The 22,466-nt window shown below is 40.5% G+C and overlaps 1 protein-coding gene across 13 annotated transcripts in view; it reads right to left on the bottom strand.

Annotated features, from left to right (window-relative positions):
* CACNA1C (calcium voltage-gated channel subunit alpha1 C) overlaps positions 1-22,466 on the bottom strand; it is a 433,056-nt gene that overhangs the window by 189,337 nt on the left and 221,253 nt on the right. For all 13 annotated transcript variants that reach the window (XM_032687965.1, XM_032687962.1, XM_032687963.1 and 10 more), the window contains exons 4-5: positions 12,237-12,376; positions 5,215-5,354 (exon numbers count right to left, since the gene is read on the bottom strand). In XM_032687965.1, coding sequence (XP_032543856.1) covers positions 5,215-5,354; positions 12,237-12,376 — 280 coding nt within the window. The remainder of the gene's footprint in view (positions 1-5,214; positions 5,355-12,236; positions 12,377-22,466) is intronic.

Genomic DNA, 22,466 nt, shown 5'->3' with positions numbered 1-22,466 from the left:
TTGTTTCACTAACAGAAAGACATTTCACTGTTGGGAGGAGGGTTTGGCTGAAGTTCTTTTGCTCATACCCTCTCTTTCCCAGTTACAGAATTGTTGCATCTCCTGTAGACCATGTAAGTACTGGTGCTACACTGCCTTTGAGTAACTCTCCTGCTACAAGACTCCAGTGAAGCTTGAACACATCACAAGCTTAGCTTTTTTTTTTTGCTTTAAAAAATAAAAAATTATGGCAGGTTTTTGTTCTAGTGGAACAGTGAGGTTTCCTCTCCAGCTTTGGTAAGCATGACATGGTCTTCTGCCCACATAAATCTGTGAGCAGAGGAGCTCATTGAAAATACAAATAAGGAGCACAACATCCACTCAAATTACATGGCTTCCAAATTGTCTAGAAGCAATTATTTCTGGCAAATATCAGATAGACAATAACCAGTGGCAACAATGTAGTTACACTAAGACAAAGTACAACATAAAGAGGATGAACAGAATGTATGAGGTGGTATAATTGAGCAGCACGAATAAAGGTGATAGAAATGGAATTTAATAAGTTAAAAGGGTGTGAGTTAGCATGAGTAGGAGTAACTGATTGCCCTTTCCAATATTCAGGAGTGATTTTCATTTTTAATTGGATCATACTTCTTCATTGATGAATTGGATGCTTCTTTTTGCTCTCCTCAAGCACGAAATGTTTAAAACAAGTTTTAAAATATGTAATAACATAAAATTGAGAGAAAAGAGTAATAATCAGAAAACTTTTAGCACAAAAGTGTTGACTTGATTCTGTCCCTAGAAAGCTTTATAATGCTTTACACTCCTGCCAAAGGAGATATGGGGTAGTAGTTTCCAAGACAGTAAAGTGATTAAGTTTTGGTAGACATGCTGATTTTGCACTTGTCTATTTATGTCCATCAAGGGAATTTTTTTCCTTCTCTCTCCTTTCTCAAACCAATATAATGATCTTGATGCCACATATTAAGATGAGTATTCCAATGCACGTGTGAAATTTTTCTTATAAGGAGACTGCTTTGGTACACAAGCAGTAAAGTGATTTCAGCAACTGAAATAAAGTATGCACTGCAAGAACTATGTTAGTATGACAGTGACAGAATAGTTGAACAGTGAAATCTATCCTGTGTATCTATGATATAAAGTGCTTAGGTCTAATTTTCAAAAGTGACCCACCACTGTGAAACCTAAATCATCCATGTGCTTTTGAAAATATTCAGCATTAGCTTACACATTAATGCCAGGCTAACCAGACTGAGTGTGGATCATTTTTCCAGAAGCAGTATGACTTCAGAAATAGTTGGGGGGGGGGGAGAAAAGTTTGCTTAATTAGCTCTTACACTTTATTTTTTTCAAAAAGCAACTGCAAGAATGGGATGAGAGCTGTGGGAAGTATCTAATCTACTGCTCTGCCATGCACCTCACATAGGCAAAACAAAAACTGTACTTCTCACTCAAAGAAAAAAGTTTTCCAGAAAAGAACTCAAACTACTTAAAAAAAAAAAAATCAAACCCACAAAAAATCCCAAACCAAGCCCAGTCTATCCCTATGGCACTGCTTGGAAATGTGTAAATACTTAACATTATTTTTTGAAGTTGTACCCAAATACAGTGCCTTTGAAGGCTTATCCCATGATGCTACAATTGCTTTTTGTGACATGGGTAAAAAAATGTCTGTCTAATCTTTTAAACAAAATGTCCATCTTCTTCCTTATGACAAGTGGTCTTGTGAAAGTCCATATAACCACAAAGCATAAAAGCATCATCTGTTCTCTTAGAGATTATAAAATATTGATGTGCCCACCACAGTCATCCAGATGTAGTCTTCAGGCTTTGTTGAATTCATAACCCCAAGCCCTCCTGATTTTAGGAGGCACTGAAATAATTTGGGGTCTCAGACCATTCAAGCCTAACAAAGATTGTCAAAGGTACCTTTGCTTCTCTGTCCATGGGTGAACCAGCTTTGCTTGCAGGTGAACCACTTACTGCACAGGACACAGTCCCTGATTCCTTCATTGAGACATTTACTGGCAAGAGACAGCCAAGTCCTGGGAACTAAGAATGCATGGGACTTGGAGAAGAGGGATTCTGAGCTCTGAAGCTTTCAGTTGTGTTGACCTAGGTGTCCAGCGCTGCTGGCCAACATGAGACATAAAGAGTTACAAGCCACTTCTGGAAGTGTTAAACCTTGAACTTTCACTTCAGTCTCTTGATCTGCAAAATGCAGGCACCAGTGATTTACATCAGAGGGCAACCAATATGTTTTTTCCCCTTCAAATCATACTTATGTGGAAACTCTCTATATTCTGAGACAGGTTTTTAAATGAAAGAACCTGAATACAAAAGATGTCCCTCTTAAATTACATTATTTCCTATGGATTGAGCCAGAGAGAAAAAAATCTACACAAACTCCTTGTGACTCAGAAAAAATGATTCCATGCTGCAAGCCAGTCCCTCCACTTCAGACAACCTATTTCCCAACACCAATTCTGAAGAATTTAAGATTTGCAGGCAAAAATGCACCATGTGTGTCACAAATCTGGTTTATAAGAATCGTTGCGCTTTACGGACTTTTTTCCAAGCAGTGGTAGTTAGATCTGGACCTCAAGCCAAGCAGCAGATGTTGGAATTTCCATGCAGAAGGCGGCTGCCAATGACCCAGAGGATCCCCTCTTACTAATGAGATGCTGCTTCCATACACTTAGAGAGTCTGCTAAGTGAGAAGAAATTGCAGTGCATGTTACATTCATGTAATTTTAGGACAAATCTATGCAGGTTGTCTCCTCAGAGGGGAAAAGTGTACTGCATTTTGGAAGGGGAAGGAAGCAAAAAGTATTTCTTTATGGATGACAAAACACTGCAAGTGCAATATTGGTAACTCACCTACTGGTATTTAAGATGCCTCAGAGGTAAAACTTGGACGGGACCCAGAGATTTGACTTCAAAACCTCTGCACTAAACTTATGTAAGAGCATAATCCTGTAATGTGCTATTTATGGTTAACTTGGGCAATCTTATCTAAAAGGCCTCATGAGAAAAGTTACGCTCTAATACATATGGATGTGATAACATCTATTCTAGGCTAATCAACAGGCATTTGTACAATTAAAAAATGCCCAGTGAAGATTGCGGCTGTATTAGCTACAGACCTCAGTAGGCTTTTTAAAGCCACACCAGCACCAAAGAAGCCATTTTCAATTAATATGTCCCTAGTTAGGACCATAAAGACTAATAGAGGATGTCTGTCAGGTCAAGTTGATGGCTCGCCTGCTTCACACTGCACTAGCCTTTTGTTGTCTAGACCAAATATTTTTTAGCCTGCACCAGGCTCCCTGGCCCTGTTCTGGTGCAAATTAAATACTTCTCTTAATAAAAAGCCCATAAATGGATTATTAGTCTACACTGGGATCAAGATCTTATATGGATATGAATATGTGTCAGATTTAATTCCCTCAGCTTCCTCTAGTTCTCCAAGAGCACTGGTCAAGAGACCTGAGCAGGAGTAATAAAACTTCCCCATGTCTTGGGGAACACACGTTGTTCTCCAAAACGCAAGAACTACAAGTAAAGTTAAGCTCAGCCTATGTCAGGACAACTCTCAGAACCTGTCTCAGCATCAACAGCCTCTCACCCAAAACACTCCTCTTCATAGATGTTTAAATGTGAGTACTTTTCTGTTACCAGACAGAGGGCACGGAACTAGAAAGCACTAAAAGGCTTAGATCAGAGAAGGACTAGGAAAGAACAAAACCTTAATTTACAGCCAGGAATTAGGTGGGTTCCAGTGCAGACTGAAGACCACAGAGAGAACAGGTTTCATGAGACAAATCTGTCCAAAAGCAGAGCTGTGTTCCTCATGGACTGAAGGTAGTGCATGGTACTTGACTGAATGAAACAACCCACTAATGCCTAACAGAGGTGTCATGAATGGATGGTAGCTCTGTATGAGAGGGGAAGGTTCTTAGTTGCCTAACAGACAACATTTGCTTTTCTGTTTTTCTACTCACCCTTTGATACCCAAAGTGACCCCAAGCTGAGGACAACCTGAGGCCTTACAGACCAGCAAGCACAGCTTTTTGTGAGACCAAATAGCAGTGCTGTCAATTGCCTCAGTGTTTTCTGCTTTGATCAGTGCTTCAGCTCCTCCCACAGCGACTATCAGCTTTCATTAAAAAAGTTTCTACCCTTTATGGCTGTGGAGAAAAGCCTACAACCATGATTCTAATATAACCTAATGGGTCAGAAAACAAGCCAAAGAACAAGAACCTCACACTTCTGTTCCTAAAAAATAAATCATGACTTTTAAGCTGATCTCATAGTTTATGGTAACTCGACTCAAGGCTTTTGAATGACTAAGGTTAGAAGTACTTTAACTTATCAAACTAGCAAGTTCCTCAAATAAAAATAAACAAAGTGCTTTCCTACAGCTATTCTGAAGAAGATTAACTCCTTTTCTACTAACTACATCTCTCTTTACTATAAAAAGGAAACAATGACAGTTTTTAACTAACCCTTTCTCCGGAAGGCAAACAGGTCCCAGCTATTACAAACTCTCAAGCCAGAGGATATAATCTTCCCACATTGACATGTCCATATTCCACCTCCACAATGGAATTACCAGACTTAGTTACTCATATCTATATTGTAACTGGATGATATAATTTGTTGAAAATGTATGATGGACTACCAAAGGCTACTTAAGGACTTCCTCAGAGGCATTATAAATAATTTCAGCAAATAAGACTAACAGAAAACATGACTGTGTCACTGCCCTATGTCCTGTTGCTTCTAAATTGTTCCCACTGCTCTTGAGCTGAACATCACATGCAAAGAAGAAAATGCAGTTTTAACAAAAAAGTCTCTCTCCCTCCAAAACCAACACACATGACCATACAGCATTTCCATCAGGGTCAAGAATTTATGACCTCACAATTATTCAAAGGATCTTTTGCTTGAAATCGTGAAAAGCTTGGATTTTACAAAGGTTGCACAATCAGGTTGACATACCATGAGACTTCCATTCCCCTTCAGCTCTGGTTTGGTCATCCTTTGATTAATATCACGTTTATCATGAATGCATTAATTTAAAAAAAAGGCTTCCCACACACACCAAAAATAATCTGCATCACTCTCCGTCTCCAAAATTGTTACACAAATGACTCCTGCCCCATGCCACACCACAGACAAAAGAAAAACAATGTTGTTACTTACTAGGAACTCCAGACACCAGCCGTAATGGACGTAATACTCGGAAAGCCCGCAGTGCTTTAACATCGAATCCGGCACCTTTTCCTCCTATTGAATTCCCCCCATCTGCTTTGGTTGCTTGTTCTAAAATTGCACTAAAAAGCCTGCAAAAAGAAAGAGGAAACAATCTGTAGGCAGACAGCAAGGCTTGGGCTGAACAGGAACAGAGATCATCGTCATCATATCACCCAAACTCTCTCACAGACCTGCGAAGGGTGTCACACATCTCAGTCGACATTCACATATGGTAGAGGAGAGACAGACTCTTCCCATATGCAACAGCCTATTGGTGATGTCTATACCATTTCCAAAACACTTGTTTCTGGAGCAGACATAAACATGACATGCTCCTCCTTCAGCCTAATGGCTCCTTGCAGCCAGCCATAGGCTACCAATACTGTGCTATCTTTATTAACCAATGATCCACCTTGGGGAAAAAGAATCATCAGCCATAATTAATCTAATCATTAATTATCTGTCACCCATTTTACAAGGAATTAAGATTCACCAAGGTCACTGCAGGTAGAACTTGGTGTGAAACTCAGGGATCCTTCAAGATGCAACTTTTTAGATAAGGGAGTATGTTCACATTGTGTGCTTGAATATCCGTTTGTAAATGCCCTGATGCACAGGCTAGGCAAAGTGAAAAACTGTAGGAGTGTTATTATTGGAATGTTTTATTATGTTAGCAAGCAAGGCAGAAAAGACAATGTTGTTGTGTGAAAAAGCTGAAGGCTCAACCTATCTGTTAATAAGAACTTGATTTAAGAAATTAGCTTTCAGGAAGCAGCTTCCATTTTTCTGGTAAAACATTAGTAGTACCTTTGGGGGAGGACAGATTCCTCATGAATTTGCTAATGATATTGCTTTCAGCCTTGAAACCACCAGCTTGGACCCAGCCAAATTCAGCAGAGGTTAAAAGCTGTTCCAGTATAAATGGATGTTTGGCACTCTGCAGAAAATGCTTGCCTGGGAGTGGCAGAGACCCCTTGGCCCGTAAGTTGCCATGGAGGTTCCACAGACAACTTTACAGAAACTGCCTGGAATGCCAGGAAGAGCCTATTTGGAGTGGCCTGGATTCAGCACTGGCTGGTTTCTCCTCAGACTTCAGCCTGCAGTGCCCCTGTCAGGATCTCATCCATAGGTCCTGACTGGCATATTCCACAGAGAGCTCCCAGACCTCATCAAGCAGAGGCTGAGCTGGACAATTGCTTAACAAGGAGCTCCAACATCTGCAGCCTGTGTTAAATCTTACAGATAGGGCCACAAACATAGGGGCCTTGCCCTGGATAGGAAAAGGAGGATTCATTTACTGAAGCATCTAAGTCAACATTTCCCCAGCTCTAAATCCAACAAGCAATGTGGATTAGAGAAGTGCAAACGTGAAATTCATTTCTTAAGCAGGTGATGTTTCTTTAAAATTTTCATATTAAGAGTCTTATAAAACTTGTCAACGGTGACTGAGGAACTCCTAACTGGATCTATTCAAAGCCTCAGCTTCAAGCACTGCAGAAAGATTTATCAACTAGGTAACAAGCGTGGGAAAAACTGTGTGTGGGGAGGTTGGATGCTGAGTTTGTAGGTGTTGCAGACTGAGAAGCAGGATGCAGAGAAGACAAAAACAGAGCCTATGAGAAATACTGCATTGACTACAGATATCACAGAGAGAGATAAACAAGGGCTGATGCAAAGAACATGTATTAGTGGAACATATGTATTTCTTGAGCCGTGTACACAGATTATACAGTTGCAATTTTCTGCTGGTCCCCATAATAGAAACACTGTAGGTCAAATTTGGCCTAATGTATTTTCAGTAAGCTAGTGATTAAGCTCTAGCAACGTGCTCCATTTCATATTCAAACGTTTCTATCTTCCTAGTCAACAGAATTCCCATACTAGATGATGAGTGACATATCTATACAACAGTCCCAGTCTCCTGGGATCCTCTGGAGGAAAAAGAATTTACTGCAAAAAGGCTTCTAATGCTGTTTTATATCTCCAAGACTAGAAATCTCAAGGAACTCTGAGTCAGGAATTGTGCAAAACTGAGGTCCCATTTTCCTGGTCCCCGTTTTCACTGGCTCCCTGTTTTACCAAAGAGCAGCTCTTGGCATCGGGCACCAAGGCCGTTTCTACTGCCACTCCTACAGTGAGCAAACCACAGACTGCTCTAGAATTCTGCACCCTGAGCAAGCTGTACATGTCCTAAATTAGTTCAGGAGGAGCAGAAACAAAACCAGTAGGACAGCTCACTCCTCTGGAGCTAGAACCTCCCTTCCCAGAGTGCAGAGTTCCCTATTTGTGTTGACGTGCTAAAACATGCTATTTTGAGATACCCACAGTCATCTGCCTACTACGCTTCAGGAATAACTTGCAGTAATTCCTGCTGCTCCTCATTAAAAACCCTACATTTAAACTTGAATTTCTAATCCTGCATTTCTAATGCATTTACTCCATAGTTAACATCTCCCCTGCTTTTTACCAATGCATTGCAACTTTTTATTTCTCTCATTTATTTCACTCTCTTTGTCTATTGTATTGGGGTCAAGACTGTGTTCAGTGTGGCCTGCTGAATGTCTACCCCACTCTTCAAGTTTATAGTACATCTTGCCAGTCCTGCTTCATTGTCCTCACCACCTCCTTCAGTCAGGGTGTTGGCAGACATCTATGATTCAGAGGCTACAACTACCTAATGCTCTTAGTTTTTCAGCTAACTGTTTTCTGAAACTAAAACAGCTGGATGGATGTTAGGCTACTGATACAAATTATGAGGCCAGAGCCCTTCTATCCTATATTTACATGGGAAATTCTGCTCTTTGATGAAAACCTTTGGGAAAAGCTTCCAGTAGGCGTGTGGAGAGCAAGGTGCAGTTCTTTCCTTCTCTTCTCAGGAGGTTAGTTAGCTGAAATGCATGCTCCAAGCATAGTGTGAGAGAACACTGTGCTGACAGAGAAATCAAAGTTTGAATGGCACAAAAAAGCAAGAGGGTTAATCTCTTGTGGCCACTGAAAATCTCACCATGAAAAATAAATAATAATAATAAAAAAAAATAAAGAAACCAGCCTTATTTCCTTCCACCTAACTACTTTCTGCCAGCCTAAATTCATGCCCCATTTTCATTTGGATATGATGAAGCACAATTAACGGCATCTTGATTTCTGAATTTCACTTGTGACATGACTACACCTTAACTAAATTCATCTGACAGACATGAATTATAACAGCAGAAAAACAAATTTCTATCAACACTTTTTTTTTTGTTGCATTTACTTGTGAAGTATGAAGCTAGCTTCACTGTTTTTCTTTCTTATATTTTGTTGTTTCTCTTGACATTTGAAATCTCAAAAAGGTTTTCACTTTGCAGGATGACCCCAACAGCAGCATGATAAGGCCGTAACCTGCTCTTCATCTCTTCCTCTGTGGGGAGTGCACCGTGATTTTTACAGCATTAAAAAAAAAAAAAAAAAAAAAAGAGCTTGTCAAGGGCCTCCAACATATAAAAAGAAAACAGAGGGCTTGGTATTTTTAAGTCCAAAAATCAGCAGAAAAACATAGCTGAAAGAATCCTCTCAGGTGCAAAAAAATAGTAAAATACAAAGATTTTTTTTTTTCACAGTGTTTTACAGATCACCTGTGATTTCTGAGTGTGAAAGGGTTTGGATCTGCCCTTTAGAAACTCCACACAGGTCTTCAGAAACACAGATACTGTGACCACATTTTCCAGTCTGCTCTAGTTTCAGATCCTCCCCAAATACACCTTCACTGCTTACCTTCCCAAGTAAGACTGTCTTTCAAATTATACCACCTCGTTTTCTGGCAGATGCTACAGGTCCCTGGAGAATGACTGTGCCTGGCAGACAAACCACAGCACTGCCAGGAAAGACAGATATTTTTCTATCACAGCATTGTCAAGTTGGTCTTCTCTCAAGAGAAATTTCCTCCAACAGCCTGATATTAAAGGACATCACTGTGAAATCTGAAAGTTTTAATGTTTTCCAAAAGAGGAACAGCAAAAATGAAGGAAGCAGGACACAATCTGACCAACCATTCCTGTCTGTGGGTTGTGCCTCATTAGGCAGCTTAGGGATGTGGTCTCTGCTCTTAGCTAATTATGTCACTAGAGCCTCTGATTGATACCCTCACACAGATGTTTTTCTTCAAAGCAGCATTTAACAGGGCTGCTATAGCAAGGTCATAGGCTATTTAAAGTTAAGCTAGAATCAAGCCTTAAAAGACATAATTGATGAATAAGCAGATCTCCCACACTTCAAGAATGATAAGCTGCTACAAGACTACAGGTCTAAAGTGCATCCTTTCACCAGAAAATATAGCAGTTGTGTTCAGTGCTCCCTTCTGCTGCTGTTGCATATTCCTGTGGCCTTGTAAGAACCACTGACTCTAAAATCCCCTTTGGATGCCAGAGAACCTATCTTCAGAAGGCAGGGGACAGTGTACAGGCACATTGTTATAAACTTTTTTTACAGGAACTGTGGCTCCCCTCTAAAATTTATACCTGGTCCTGCAAATGCCCATGTTGCTCTTACTTTGCCGACTTGTTTAGTTTAAGGTAAAGGAAGCCTGTTGTACCATATTATCTCTTTAAGTTACGTGTGGTAAACAGTGCATAGGTGGATTTAAAAGATTTAAAACCTGTCTTTTTTTTTTGCTCCTTTAGCTTCCAACAGCACTCGAAGAAGTACTTCCCACCTAGCCTTTCCATGTTTTGTAGCAAGGACAGTCATTATCGAAAAAGATGATTCCTAAGGCAGAGCAAGCACAGTTGGCAGTTACTACAGTTCTGGGACTTGATGCTTCCAGTATTAGTCACACACCGTTCTTTGCCCCACATACCAAACAAATCCCTCTGCCCAGTGCTGCAGCTGTGTACAGATCACTCAGGTTTCTCCAATAGCTCCATCAATAGACAGAAAAAAGCGCCACAAAGAAATACTGTTATCAGCACTTGCTCTCTTCTTCCTCTCTCTTTAAAATTTATTTTAAACATTTTCCATGGGGCTTCCTCCCTGGCAAAAGATTCAAATACACTGAAGTTTAAACATAATGTCATTGAGGGATTTCAGAGAGCCCCTAGGAAAAGAAGACAGGGCAGAACAGGAACAGATGGTATCACCACATAGATTTTACAGAGGGGTTGTGGAGAGGAAAAGCAGCACACCAGCCTAGGCTGTGGTACTGAAGGAGTGAGTTTAAACAGATAAACATCAAAGGAACCCATCTGGCCTTGAAGTGGAATCTGTCACTTGAGATTGTTACTATTTAACAGAGACCTTCGGGTCTTGGCCATGTTTATTATACTCCTGTAATCCCTCCCCAGTTACATTTTTTGTTCCCCCTCTAGTGGGGAACTGAGAGCTGCTGGAGGCAAAAGCAGATAGAAGACCTGAGAGCTGCAGCTTCTGTCGCTGGCAACAGAATTAATTTCAGCCTGAATATTGTCTTGCTGATTAACTGCCCTAGTAGGAAAATTGAAAAGGACTGTACTCAAACTAGATATAATGCTGCTCTGTGATTTCTGGAGCCCTGCTCTCTTGCATTCCAATGGAAGAAGAGGAGGTAATGTATCCTCTCTTTAAAATGTCTCTCAGAAAAATGAAAACAGAATAATCACATTCACAGGACTCTTTTTTCTCCAATCTTTCTTCAACTTAAGCAGCAATTTCCAAGCAGGTGGGATATTTGAGAGCATTCAAAGGCAGAACCAACTATGGAATTGGCCATCAATACCAGGGGAGGGGTTGGGGATTTTTCAGTTTTCAATTACTAATATGTTATCAGATCCTCTGTCTGCGAGCAGGAACAAAGGAGAAAGACAATGGATGTTGCCATTGAGAAGCATTGTGTCCACGTGGAGGCAGAGAGGTCTTGAGACTAAGAATAGGTTTCAGCCTGTTCTCCCTCCCCCTCACTGGGAATTCTCCTTCCACCCACTTTTCCCTGTGATGATGGAAAGTGGGAAGGATTGGGTAGCACACAGCAGTTTGCTGATGAAATATTTTGGGGCCAGCACAAAAACGGTCAGGAAGATAGATGGTTTGGGGAAGAAATTATGAAGGGGTTTTGATGACTAGGAGTGTCCCTTTTGACACTCTCCCTAGGAGCTGATGCAGAGTTTCCTTGGTAAAGAGGTGAAAAGACTACAAGATTTTGTGGGCGATGAAACTCTTTAACAATGGAGTGGTGGGAGGATGGGACAAATTACTCAGGCAAAGAAATACTTGTTCTCTTTGTCTTCAGCTGTAGTTTATCCTTCACCTCTTCCCTCAAACAACCACAATTCAAATCCCCTGCTTATCTCTTACCCTTAGGTAGAAAAAGCAGAAGGTGTATTACTTTGCTTTTATTCAAATAAATTAAATGCCAAGCTTGAAAAACATGGAGAGGAATAACAGGATTAGAAAGGTTGCAGCTCAAAGTAGCAATTTGATCTACAATAGTAAAATTATTCTTTAGAAAGGTTAAAACATTAAAAGGGTCAAAATTAAAAGTGTTGAAATCACCAGCTGAACAGGGCAATTGGGTCGAGGAACTTAGTTTGTAGGAAAACCTGGGGTTTAAATTTTTCATCCGTCTTTCAGAATGAGAAACACCAGTAAAAATTCAGAAGATGGCAGAATTTATCTGTCATCCAACTCCTAATCTTAATTAAAGGATTACCTAGATATTATTTTTAACATTCACACAGATTTAAAGACAAAGGGATTTTCTTTTACTTAAGCATATCCAGGCATTTGACTTTGTCCAACAGCTTGCACTGCTTCTTCTTTTTATCCCTGTTCCCAAAGAACAGTTTAATTTCTATGTCTTGCAAACCATTTAAATGGCAGTTGTAGGAGGAACATGATGGACAGCAACCTCTAACATCACTCATACATAATGTACCAAGATTCCCCCACCCTTAAGCTCCCAAATATTGCCAGTATCCCCATGTGTACAGTGCCTTCAAAAACAAACTGTTGGTACTCACCCTACTACCACAATTATAAAATCTAGTAAATTCCAGCCATTGCGGAGGTAAGCGTTGGGGTGAAAGAGAAGTCCGTATGCTATTACTTTTAAAAATGCTTCCACTGTAAAAATTATGAGAAAGAGATATTCCACTCGTTCCTGGGGAAGATAAGAGAACAAGAGAGATAATGGTTAGTGTGAGTGACAAACCATGGATATGGATGTTTTCTTTTGTTGTAGTCCACCCAACTCATTGATTCGCCACTTGGGTGCACCTAACTCGCATGGCTTGCTTGCCAGGGAGCTTTCCTATGTGCAGTCTTGCGTAGTCTGCAGTCAGTCTGACCGGACAGGGGCACTACATTTTGGTTAGACTATGAAACCTGCTGCCCTTGCCTTGGTGAGGACTGACCCCTGCATAGGCCTGTGCAAAGCAGAAGGGCAGTGTCCAAGCACTCAGCTCTCTCCAGTGTACATGGCCAAATATTGCCAGCCAGCAGAATTAACTGCATCCAGTCCATTCTTCTACCTCTGGAGAGGAAACATTGCTGGATGCAAGACTGGGGAGAGAGATGAGGAAGAAAATAAGAAGAGCCCACCTGAGACTAATGCTTGTGTCAGACTGAGCCTTCTTTGGGATTCCCTTTTCTGTTGCTGGGGAATAAGTAGGCTGAACACTGGTGGTAAGTGATTTATAGATCAGGCTGACTAACACTTGAGGCTTTTAGTCATACTGTTAGAAATGTACGTGTCCCTGTGAAATGCAAGCTGCAATTAAGCATATCCAAAGTCACTTGAGTTACAGCATAGCCTGATTCAGGACAAGTAATCAAGCTTTTGGGGCAGTACAGAGGCTCACCATCTCTCATCCCTGAGGCTTTTAGCTCCACTGTGGAATAAGGATAGCAGTGTTGCAGAAATGGTAGGGACCTCCACCTAAGTAGGAGGGAAACTGCAGCATTAGGTAATCACTACAGAAGTGCTGCGTGGCAAGCTGCGTGGGAGATAAGTACATGAAAACTAGATAACAGCAAAAGGAGACTAGGTCCCTGAGAGGTTAAACTACAAAGTCATTAAAAGTTCACACTGAAGAAACAAAATCTGAGATAAATACAAATTAAAACATCCTAGGCATTCCTGTGGTACCTTGAAAAATACCCACAGCAAGACAGTCAGACAGGTCACTATTTTTCTTCTCAGCTCCAAATTTTATCTGCCCTGTTCCTCTGTCCAGCTGAACACAGGTATGACATTTTCATATTATGTAGCAATAAAAAATGTGCAGGATTACAAAAAAAATCATTCCACCTTTTGACAGCTGCCCATTTGAATATTTTACATTCAGCTCCAGATAATTAACAACTCACTAGAAACCTGAAGATCAAAAAAACCAATTGCCAGTTCATGTGTATGTTTACATTAATGTGATATTTTACATGACTGAAAAACTCCATCTGACAGTAGCAGGCATATATTTGTGCTTTAGAATATTGCTGGTTTCCCTCAGATGATGCTTTCACAATGCCTGCAGTGCTTAGTACAAGGAACACCCAAAAAAAGCAAAAGTATCATTCTGAAGTTATCTGATTCTAGTAGTAAAGCTTTTGAACACGCCCACAGCACAGAATTTGTCCATCGTTGTCCAAGATGGAGGCACAGCAGTACACTGAGGATTTCCCTTCCCTTGAACTCAGAGATGGAAACAACAGCATACAATACCAGCATCTACTATGTCCCCTCTACAAATAGTGAGGGCACTATTTTACTTAGCCCAGGAATAGGCACATAAGTGCTAACAATCAGGAATCTAACCATAGGCTTGACCACAGGAAAAAGCTCCATAATGGCTTGCACACTCCTCAAAGGGACTAACAGGGCAGCCCTTCACCTTCCATTCCTGCTAACAACTGAGCGAGTACCTCCTGATACACAAATCATGGCCAAACAGACCCAAATGATCGATCTCTGTGCACACATTTGTAAAGAGGGACTAGCTGTCATGAAATCTCTTAAACCCTAGAAGTAGTATAAAATGACTGCATGATGGGAAGTTTGTGTGGTCTTTCTGACTGCCCTGCACCTTTGTGCTGCCTCTATCGACATAGCCCAGGGCCTGACACGACCCCACAGACAGCTCACGGTAGCTCTGCCTGAGAGGTGATGCCCTACCTCTGAAAGGACAAAGTAAAACCTATGTAGAGGCTGGAGAAAGATGGAAATGGGCTCTGAGGGGGAAGAACCTGCCCTGAACTCAGTATGGGATAATTATGGAGTGCTGTGCCTGGGATGGACATGGCCTCACTAGGGGCTAATGAACACCTTTTAGGATGGAAACAAAGATTTCTCTTATGGCAACCCAACCCACTAATTAGACTCGCTCACTCCCTGTTTCAGCCAAGGGCTTTCCAAAGCTGTGGGCAAGCTCTCTTTCCCTCTCACAAAAAGGGCAAAACCACTCTTCAGTCTGCCTTTGAGGTGGCCCTGTGCACTCAAGTTCATCCAGCATCCCACTGTGCAAACAGAAACACAGGCTCATGCAGGAGTGCTGTAGGCCCTAAAAAACAGCCTTCCCCTAAAACAGTTACAGGGGGATGTTGAGGAACCCACCCTTCCATTTAACAACTCCAGGTCCAGTTTGAAGCTGGTGGGCAGAACAGTTGAAGAGGAAGGCCTAAAGCTGATCCTGTGCCCAGCAGTTTAACAGCAAACACTGTCCTTGACCTCTGGGCACCCAGGGACAAAAGCTGCTGCCAGCTCTGTCTGGCTTTGTGCTGCTCCCATGGCCACAGCCCTGTGCAGGCCTGCCTGGCCAGGAGAGCCTTTCCACTCCATGAATTTCATTGAAATACCTGTACTGGTTCAATGGAAAGAGCCATGAAAGCAAATACTTGAGAAAATTCTGGAACAACTTTTTTTTTTTTTTCTTTTTAATTACTACTTTTTAAATATTTAATAGTGCATGGAGCAGACAGTATTTCAGCAACTCACAGGTTCCACTTGGCTGGGACTGGGAGCCTTACACCTTTTTGTCTCTGAAGATGCCTATGGGACTACTGGCACCTCTTTTGTTATTGTAATAATGCTGCTTGTTGGACCATGTTATTGAGGTCCTAATATAACAAAATATTACACACACATGCATATATACACATCTATACATAGATATATAAATATATACATATATAACTACAAGCTATTTGAATAAATTCCTTACAATGCTTCGATTAAGATGGAAAGATCCATAAAAAATAAAATTCTATAAAAGCCTCTGAAATGAACATAAGATACAGAATGTTGAGCAGAGGAGAGATTTTATGATCCTTTGCACTTAAATTAATGATTTCAGAGTCTAAAACTGAAGGAAAAATACTGCTGAGATTAAACAGTGCAGCTGCTCCAAGATCATTTCAGAAACCTACTCCTGTTCAGACTCAAGAAGAATTTGAAAAGCCTACTAATTAATTTGTGTTCCCTTTTGTCCGCATGCTATAAAACTGAAAAGCCTTTATGAACACAGCATAACTCGGTAACGACATAGCATAACTCGGTTCCCTGAATGTGGGTTTCAGTCCCAGTTCTGATGCCACCTTGCCCAGTGAGCCCACAGATATGACTCAACCATCCCCTGCCTTAGGTTGGAAATGACAGGACCACCACTTGCCCTCAGCAGCCACAGAACAATAAATTTGCCTCTGCCAAATGGGCATCTACACTTCTGCCTGCTCATTTGAAGCTTTGCTCTCAGAGCAAAGCTGGTAGACCAGGACTCAGCGTTTCAATCTCCCAAGGGACATAGCACTGCAAAGTATCCATAATTCCAACTCTTCCAAGAAGCCAATTTGGTACAATTTTGAAAGCAACCAGAGGAGACAAATATTGATGTTTCTCTTTGAGAGAGCTCCCTGCTGACAGGGAGGGAGGGAGCTGCCCACTACCATTATGAGAGGAGATAGCAACAGTATTGCTTGAAACACAAATCCAAACCACAGCATCAAAAGAGAGGGAATTTACTTCGGAGTTGTAGGAAAGAAGGAACAGTATTTTTTTATTTGTGCCTTAGAAATGGGACCCCTGCTCACATGGCCGAGGCACATGAAGCATACTGCAGGTTGTAGAATTACAAAGCAGGAGCTTCCTGCTTGGGCAATAGTGATGGAAATGTTTTGAAAACCAAAGGAAAAAAAACACAAACAAACTATGAGCGGAAGAAGAGGAAGGATAAAAGTTTTAGAAAACCAGCCAGTCTCTGGAGCACACGTGTTCTGAGACTGGCTCTACCACTCTTTATTTGAGTTTGTTTTGGGGGTTTTTTTGTAGATATAGGACATAAGCATCAGCTACCCTAGTTGATAGATTAGCCAACACTAACACTGCCAAGAAACAAGCTGTACATCATCTTACTTTTAACAAAGAAACAAACATCAGCTTACTGTTAAGGCTCTAAGATACATTTCCAAAAGAGGATTACTGCATTAAGTATGAAAACCCTCTAATCCCATGTGCCTTCCGAAGAAGTCATAGGTTTGTTTTTGTTTATAATTTTTAAACTGTAGCTAATGTCATCCTGGGTTCATAAAAGGAGTCTGAAAACAGGAAATCCAAGGAAATTATTGTAGGGTGCCATAAGGCTTTTCTCCTGTCAGAGAGTGAGTAGACCAGTGCTGTTTCTGAGAAATGGTCGTCAGAATGATTCACTGTATCTTGATCCCAGCTCTCCAAACTCCATCCACCCAGCAGCACTGATAGGTCGTAACATTTTCTTTGCAATAGTTACTCAAGGATCAAATCCCAATCAGGTTCTTGCATCACATAGTCTAAAGAGTTTACAATACAAAATTCAGTCAGTAGAGGTTTTCTCAGACTTTTCTGTCTGTCTCTACTTGCATTCTGCTCAGCTTATTACAAACCATGTTTCAAAAACTACAGCTTATATGTTTGAAGTAACGAGCCCCAAGCCCTGCACAACTAGAACCTTTATGAAGCTGCCTGTTTGACCTTAGACGTCAGAGTCTGCATTATTATTCCCTAATGCTTCCTTAAACATAAGAGAATACATTTCTTCAGTAATGCAAATACTCAGATGTCCAAGTAAAACAGCAGTATTTTAAGGGCCTCTGTCATATAGGATGCTTTGGCATTACTTTCATAAACAGACTCTGAAAGATACAAATCAGAGGGGAAGCACTCGGACTTTCCCCTAGTAGGGAAAACAATCTTTTCTGATGGGCAGTAAGGAGATTGAACTGCTGTGCTGGCAAATTTGGCCGAGAGACTAAACGAAAAAAAGGTTCTGTGTTTTTTGAATTACAGGTTATGATCACATCTGAGATGAGGATATCCTCACTGTATGAATATGCTAACCTGGAGACTACTGTTGGCATTAATAGCTTTGACCTTCTGTGAGGAAGACCCATATGTGTGCACTTGAAGGATCAATTCAATAAAGTAGATGTTAAGACAGGTTTGTTGACAATGAGTTACTTCTGAATGTACTCAATTACTCAGGAGACATTTTCAGCTAAGTATGCATGAAAACAAATACAAGCACATGAAGGAATAAAACTTAAAGGAGAGAACACATTTGAATTTTTTTTTTTTTATTTCTCCTTCAAATTACTGCCATTGCAGAAACAAGTGGCCATATCCATTTATTTGATAAAGAGAAAGGGAAAAGATGGCATACTGATGAACATAACTCCATTTGCTGTCACTGCTGGTCCTAAAACACAACATCCCTTCTTCTACATGTTCCCCAAAAAGAATATTCCCCAAAAAACGAGCAAAAGAACACTGTTATTTTACCTGACAAGGATTAAACAAGCCCAAAGAAGAAAGTGGGTGACAAGTATCTGACTAAACATTAACCCACTGTGTTGGTAAAGAGAAGTCAGAAGAGCTTCTGAAAGGTTAGATTTCCAAATATGATCAACACTGCTTTCTCTGCGCTCCAGCCAAAGGCAGTGTCAGGCTTTCTGATGAGCACAGTTAAATTCACACCAAGCACTGCAGAAACACCACCTTTTAACTAACACCTGGTGAAATGGGAGATAACGCTCACATATAGCTGCTTTAAAGGTGTCCAACACTAGAAGCATAAATCAGAGTTCTCACTAATCTGAAAGAAGCAATTATAAAACAGAAGTACAGTGCAAGCCAGCCTTTGGTACTTTATGATAATTCATAACAAGCCCATGACGTATTTAAAGAACTTCCCCTGAAATGAACAGAAGAGAGGACATAAATAGTTTTGAATGATTACAGGCCTGATACAGCCGCCCTATATTCAAGGGTTTCTTGGCAGATCAAGGAATGCTTCATGCATTGCTGCCTTGCAGAATCTAGACTGAGGTCCTTATTTTTCTTAGAGCACTTTGGCGAGGATCAAGTGGAATTTATTTATACATTTAGTGGAACTACATTCTGTGTCAGAGTCCAATTGTAATGCAAAGCCAAGGTACATGGGGGTCAATCCCCTGTGCTAGTTACCTTGTACAAACACACTTTGCTTCTCAGTGAGCCATATGTTCTTATTCACTCAAACCAAAATACAGATGATGAATGCCATTGCTGTTCTGATTTATTATCAATTTCACCTACATCTTTTGCTGACATTAGGTGGGGAAACAAGCTCCAACTACACAGAATAATGTAATTATTGGGAATCCTACATTTCAGAAAGGATGCCAATAACGTTTGGATAACAATACAGGAGGAATATTATTCTGAAACCTTTATACTGAACAAAATTCTGTAGAGTTTGATTTAATTTTGAAGACAGCATTGCTATGAGTTCAAATTCAGACCAGACAACCTACAAAAGTCCCTGTTCAACCTATATTTTTTCTGAGACTGTATATGCATATTTTCTCATCCTAAATGCACCTCTAGTCCTCCGAATAAACTAACAGACTTGATCTTTCCTTTCCATTGCACATCAATGCTTCCCAGTGGGATGCCTCATTCTCCACAATAGAGATGGTCAAGCATGTGCCTTTCTGGATACTTATAAAGGATTATCCATTCAAACTTAAAATTTGGACTCCAGTGCCAATTAAACAATGCATAACATATATAAGATTTTCTTTATGGTCTTTGGTTGGCAATGGCAGAAATTTCTTGGGTGTTGTTGCTCAAGATTTTTTATTTTTTTTTAAATTGAAATAGAACAATAGGATCCTGCCTATATATGTGTTAAATTCAGAGAATTTTGGGCTCAGTTTTTCTTGACCAACAACTGACGCTATCCAAACATGCCATGTAAAAACATTCCAACCTGAACAGTTCTGAAGAGGCAAAAAAGGTTGCAGTCTAGGGGTTTTTTTTTTGTTTTGTCCCCTACTGTGATTAAATTGAAATGAACTGTCACTTTATATTCTGATCAGACCAATAAGAGATTACCCTTCTAGGAGGAAGCAAAATTAAAGAAGGCAGCATACGGTTTATGACTGAGAGAGCCTCATTTAGGATCTCTGGATAGAAATTAAAAGCTGGCAAGGTGTTGTGTTGTTACCATGCTTAGGAATTAAATTCACCCCCTAGAAGAAAGCTTTTACTAGTTTCCTTTATGCAGTTTCAGAGGCAGTGAGGCAGTCCAGTGTCTTCTCCCAAGGTTAACAAAGCCATTAGAAACACCACAATCAATTGTCCATCTACCAAACACTGATTAACGACAGGATACCAGAAGCATCCATTTAAATCAGAGCAGCCCCAGTAAGACAGCTCTGTCTAATAGATCATCACAAGGCATATTGTGTCTCATTCAGCTCCCAAAATGACTCAAACAAGTTAGAAATTGGCTTCTCACCATGCTCAGGTGTCTGACCTCAGTCATGTATGCAATGAGATATACAAGTCTATCAGCCATATAACATTTCAGTGCTCCATTTTATTAATTTGTTATTATTGTTATTATTATTAGCATTAAAAAACATGCTAGTGTTAAATATTGAGTATTTTGTTGGCAGACAGAACAGTAAATATATATCCCACTTTAGGAGAGATTCTAGAGAAATAACTAATTAAATATTGATTCATTAGGACAGTTTCTGAAAGGTCTTATCTACAATGCATCTTCCAAGCAGGATACCAAACACACTTACTTTTGGAAACAATCTATGTGACCTCAGCAATAACAGTTCTAATGATTTAATTGGTTTGCACCATCTATGGGCTGGTTCCTGAAGTCAAAGGTCTGGACCTCTTATCATGATATCACTTTAATCTGATCATCATTACACAATCAATGCTTTCAGTACATTATTTTTCTACTAGTCTCTAAAATTGTTAGCAGGAGCATGAAGCTTAACAAAGGTGAATCTCAAGCATCTGACTGCTAAAGAGAAGTAACCCTGCCCCCATGAGATTTATTAATTTCAAATCAATTACATAATTTCAGGAGCTGATGATTTTTTAACTGCTTGAAGTCAACATTTTGGCAACTGTAGTTTGTCTGCCTTGTAAGCTCAGACTACTGTCATATGGACAGGCACACTGAGACACACTGATCGTTGTATTTGGTCATCTTTTCTAAGACGTGACCAATAATTGGGCCCCAAAATGCAGGACTGAATTTCCAACAGACCTCAACATGTGGATAGTGAGTTCTTTGGAAATATACCGATAACGAGACTTTCTGTATGCCAAGAATTTTTTACAATCCCCTCATGGATAAAGGGGGTGTGGAAGAGTTCTATTCCATACCCTTAATTTAATGAAGCAAATTTTCTGCCAGAAATTTGGGGGTTGGTTTTGGTTTTTCTTTGCCTTTTTAGAAATTATCTGGTCCTACAAGGTTTCAAATAATTCTAGTGCATGCCAGAGAGAATTTTGCTACTCATTTTATTTGTCTGTAGGCTGAATTGCCCATTTCTCTTCATCTTCTTTACAACTTCTCAGATAACACTACAGAATTAGAAACTTTCCCTAAACCTCCTTGCAAGGGGAATCCGAATTTGAAGGTGGCATGACTGACAGAACGAATGACATTGCCCTTGACATGGAGCACGTGTTCAGAAGAGAGAAGGGCTAGCAGGGGAAAGATGAGAACAGCAGCCAAAGAAAGGAGTGTTCGGGCAGCTTGTGTGGGATCAGATGTCAGCAAACATGGGCTCCTCAAGAAACCATGGCCACATCCAGCACTGTTTTGACCCTCTGTGAATCACTCCCAGCTTCTGAGCTAAGAACTAGAGAGCCACAAGCAAGGCCCTGCAGAAATCTGACCATGAATCTCTGTTTGAAGACACCACTGGGCAGAGGCTTTTCTCTGACTGACCACCCAGAAGAGCTCATCAAATCCCACTCTTAAAACATCTCTGTCAAATGCATTTGAATCCGATCACTCTTATGCATTTTATGATGCTCTAATTTATGTTTTTAATCTACTACAATTCTTTTATAATTGTTTGTGCAGTGACGCCTGACAGGGAATGCTTTATAAATAAATTGAATTTATGACTATTTATAACCTCTCCCTCTTGAAATTTTTTAGCAAATAAATTGGTCCCACAGTTCAGTGTTCTAAGAGTGGGGTCTCTCTGTACACATTCATACAAACATGCAACCAACATACATGCATGAAAGAAAGAGAGAAAGGGAGGGGGAGATGGAGTGCGTATGTGCGTGTGACCTTTCCTTTCATGAGTAGCTTAAGGGCATATTTAACATTCTGTTCACAGTGCTCATGGCAGACAGGAAAAACACAACTGAAGGGAATGAAAAATGAAAAGTCCTTGCAGGTTCTCCATCTCAGGCTCTATCTTTCCTTTTGTGGGACAAAGGTTTTCAGGTCTTGTTTACTACCTCTGAGTAAGTTTCTGTTCGTTTGCTTGCTGCTTGAGCAGACAGGACACATGAAATGAGGAAGCTATAAGGACCTTTGACAACCAGCACATAAAACTCATTTTATTTCCTTAATGGAAGGCTAATTGGTAATTAAAAACATGACTGTGACCTGTGCAGTACGCAGAGAATAGAAATTGACTTCATTTTAAACAGATAAAGCTCCCAGGGCTGCAGCTCTGCAGAGTAGAAAGACTTTTTCTGGGCAAGGAGAAGTGTAAGAAGTGCTTTAGTTTTTAGCAGGTTTTGCTAATTTAGGCAAACCAAAAAACCCCAAGAACTTTGCCAGATCTTCTGCCCCTTGCTTGATGCCCAAGAGCCACTCTGCTGACCCTCACTATAGCGGCTGCTGATGTGGAAACAGACTCAGGGACAAGAAGCTGGAAAATGCAATTTGGCTTCGTGCCCGGCC

This window comes from Chiroxiphia lanceolata, chromosome 5 (assembly GCF_009829145.1).
Source record: "Chiroxiphia lanceolata isolate bChiLan1 chromosome 5, bChiLan1.pri, whole genome shotgun sequence".
In the NCBI taxonomy this organism is placed as follows: domain Eukaryota; kingdom Metazoa; phylum Chordata; class Aves; order Passeriformes; family Pipridae; genus Chiroxiphia; species Chiroxiphia lanceolata.
Note: the sequence above shows the minus strand (reverse complement) of the source record. Positions and strands in the feature narration are given on the sequence as shown.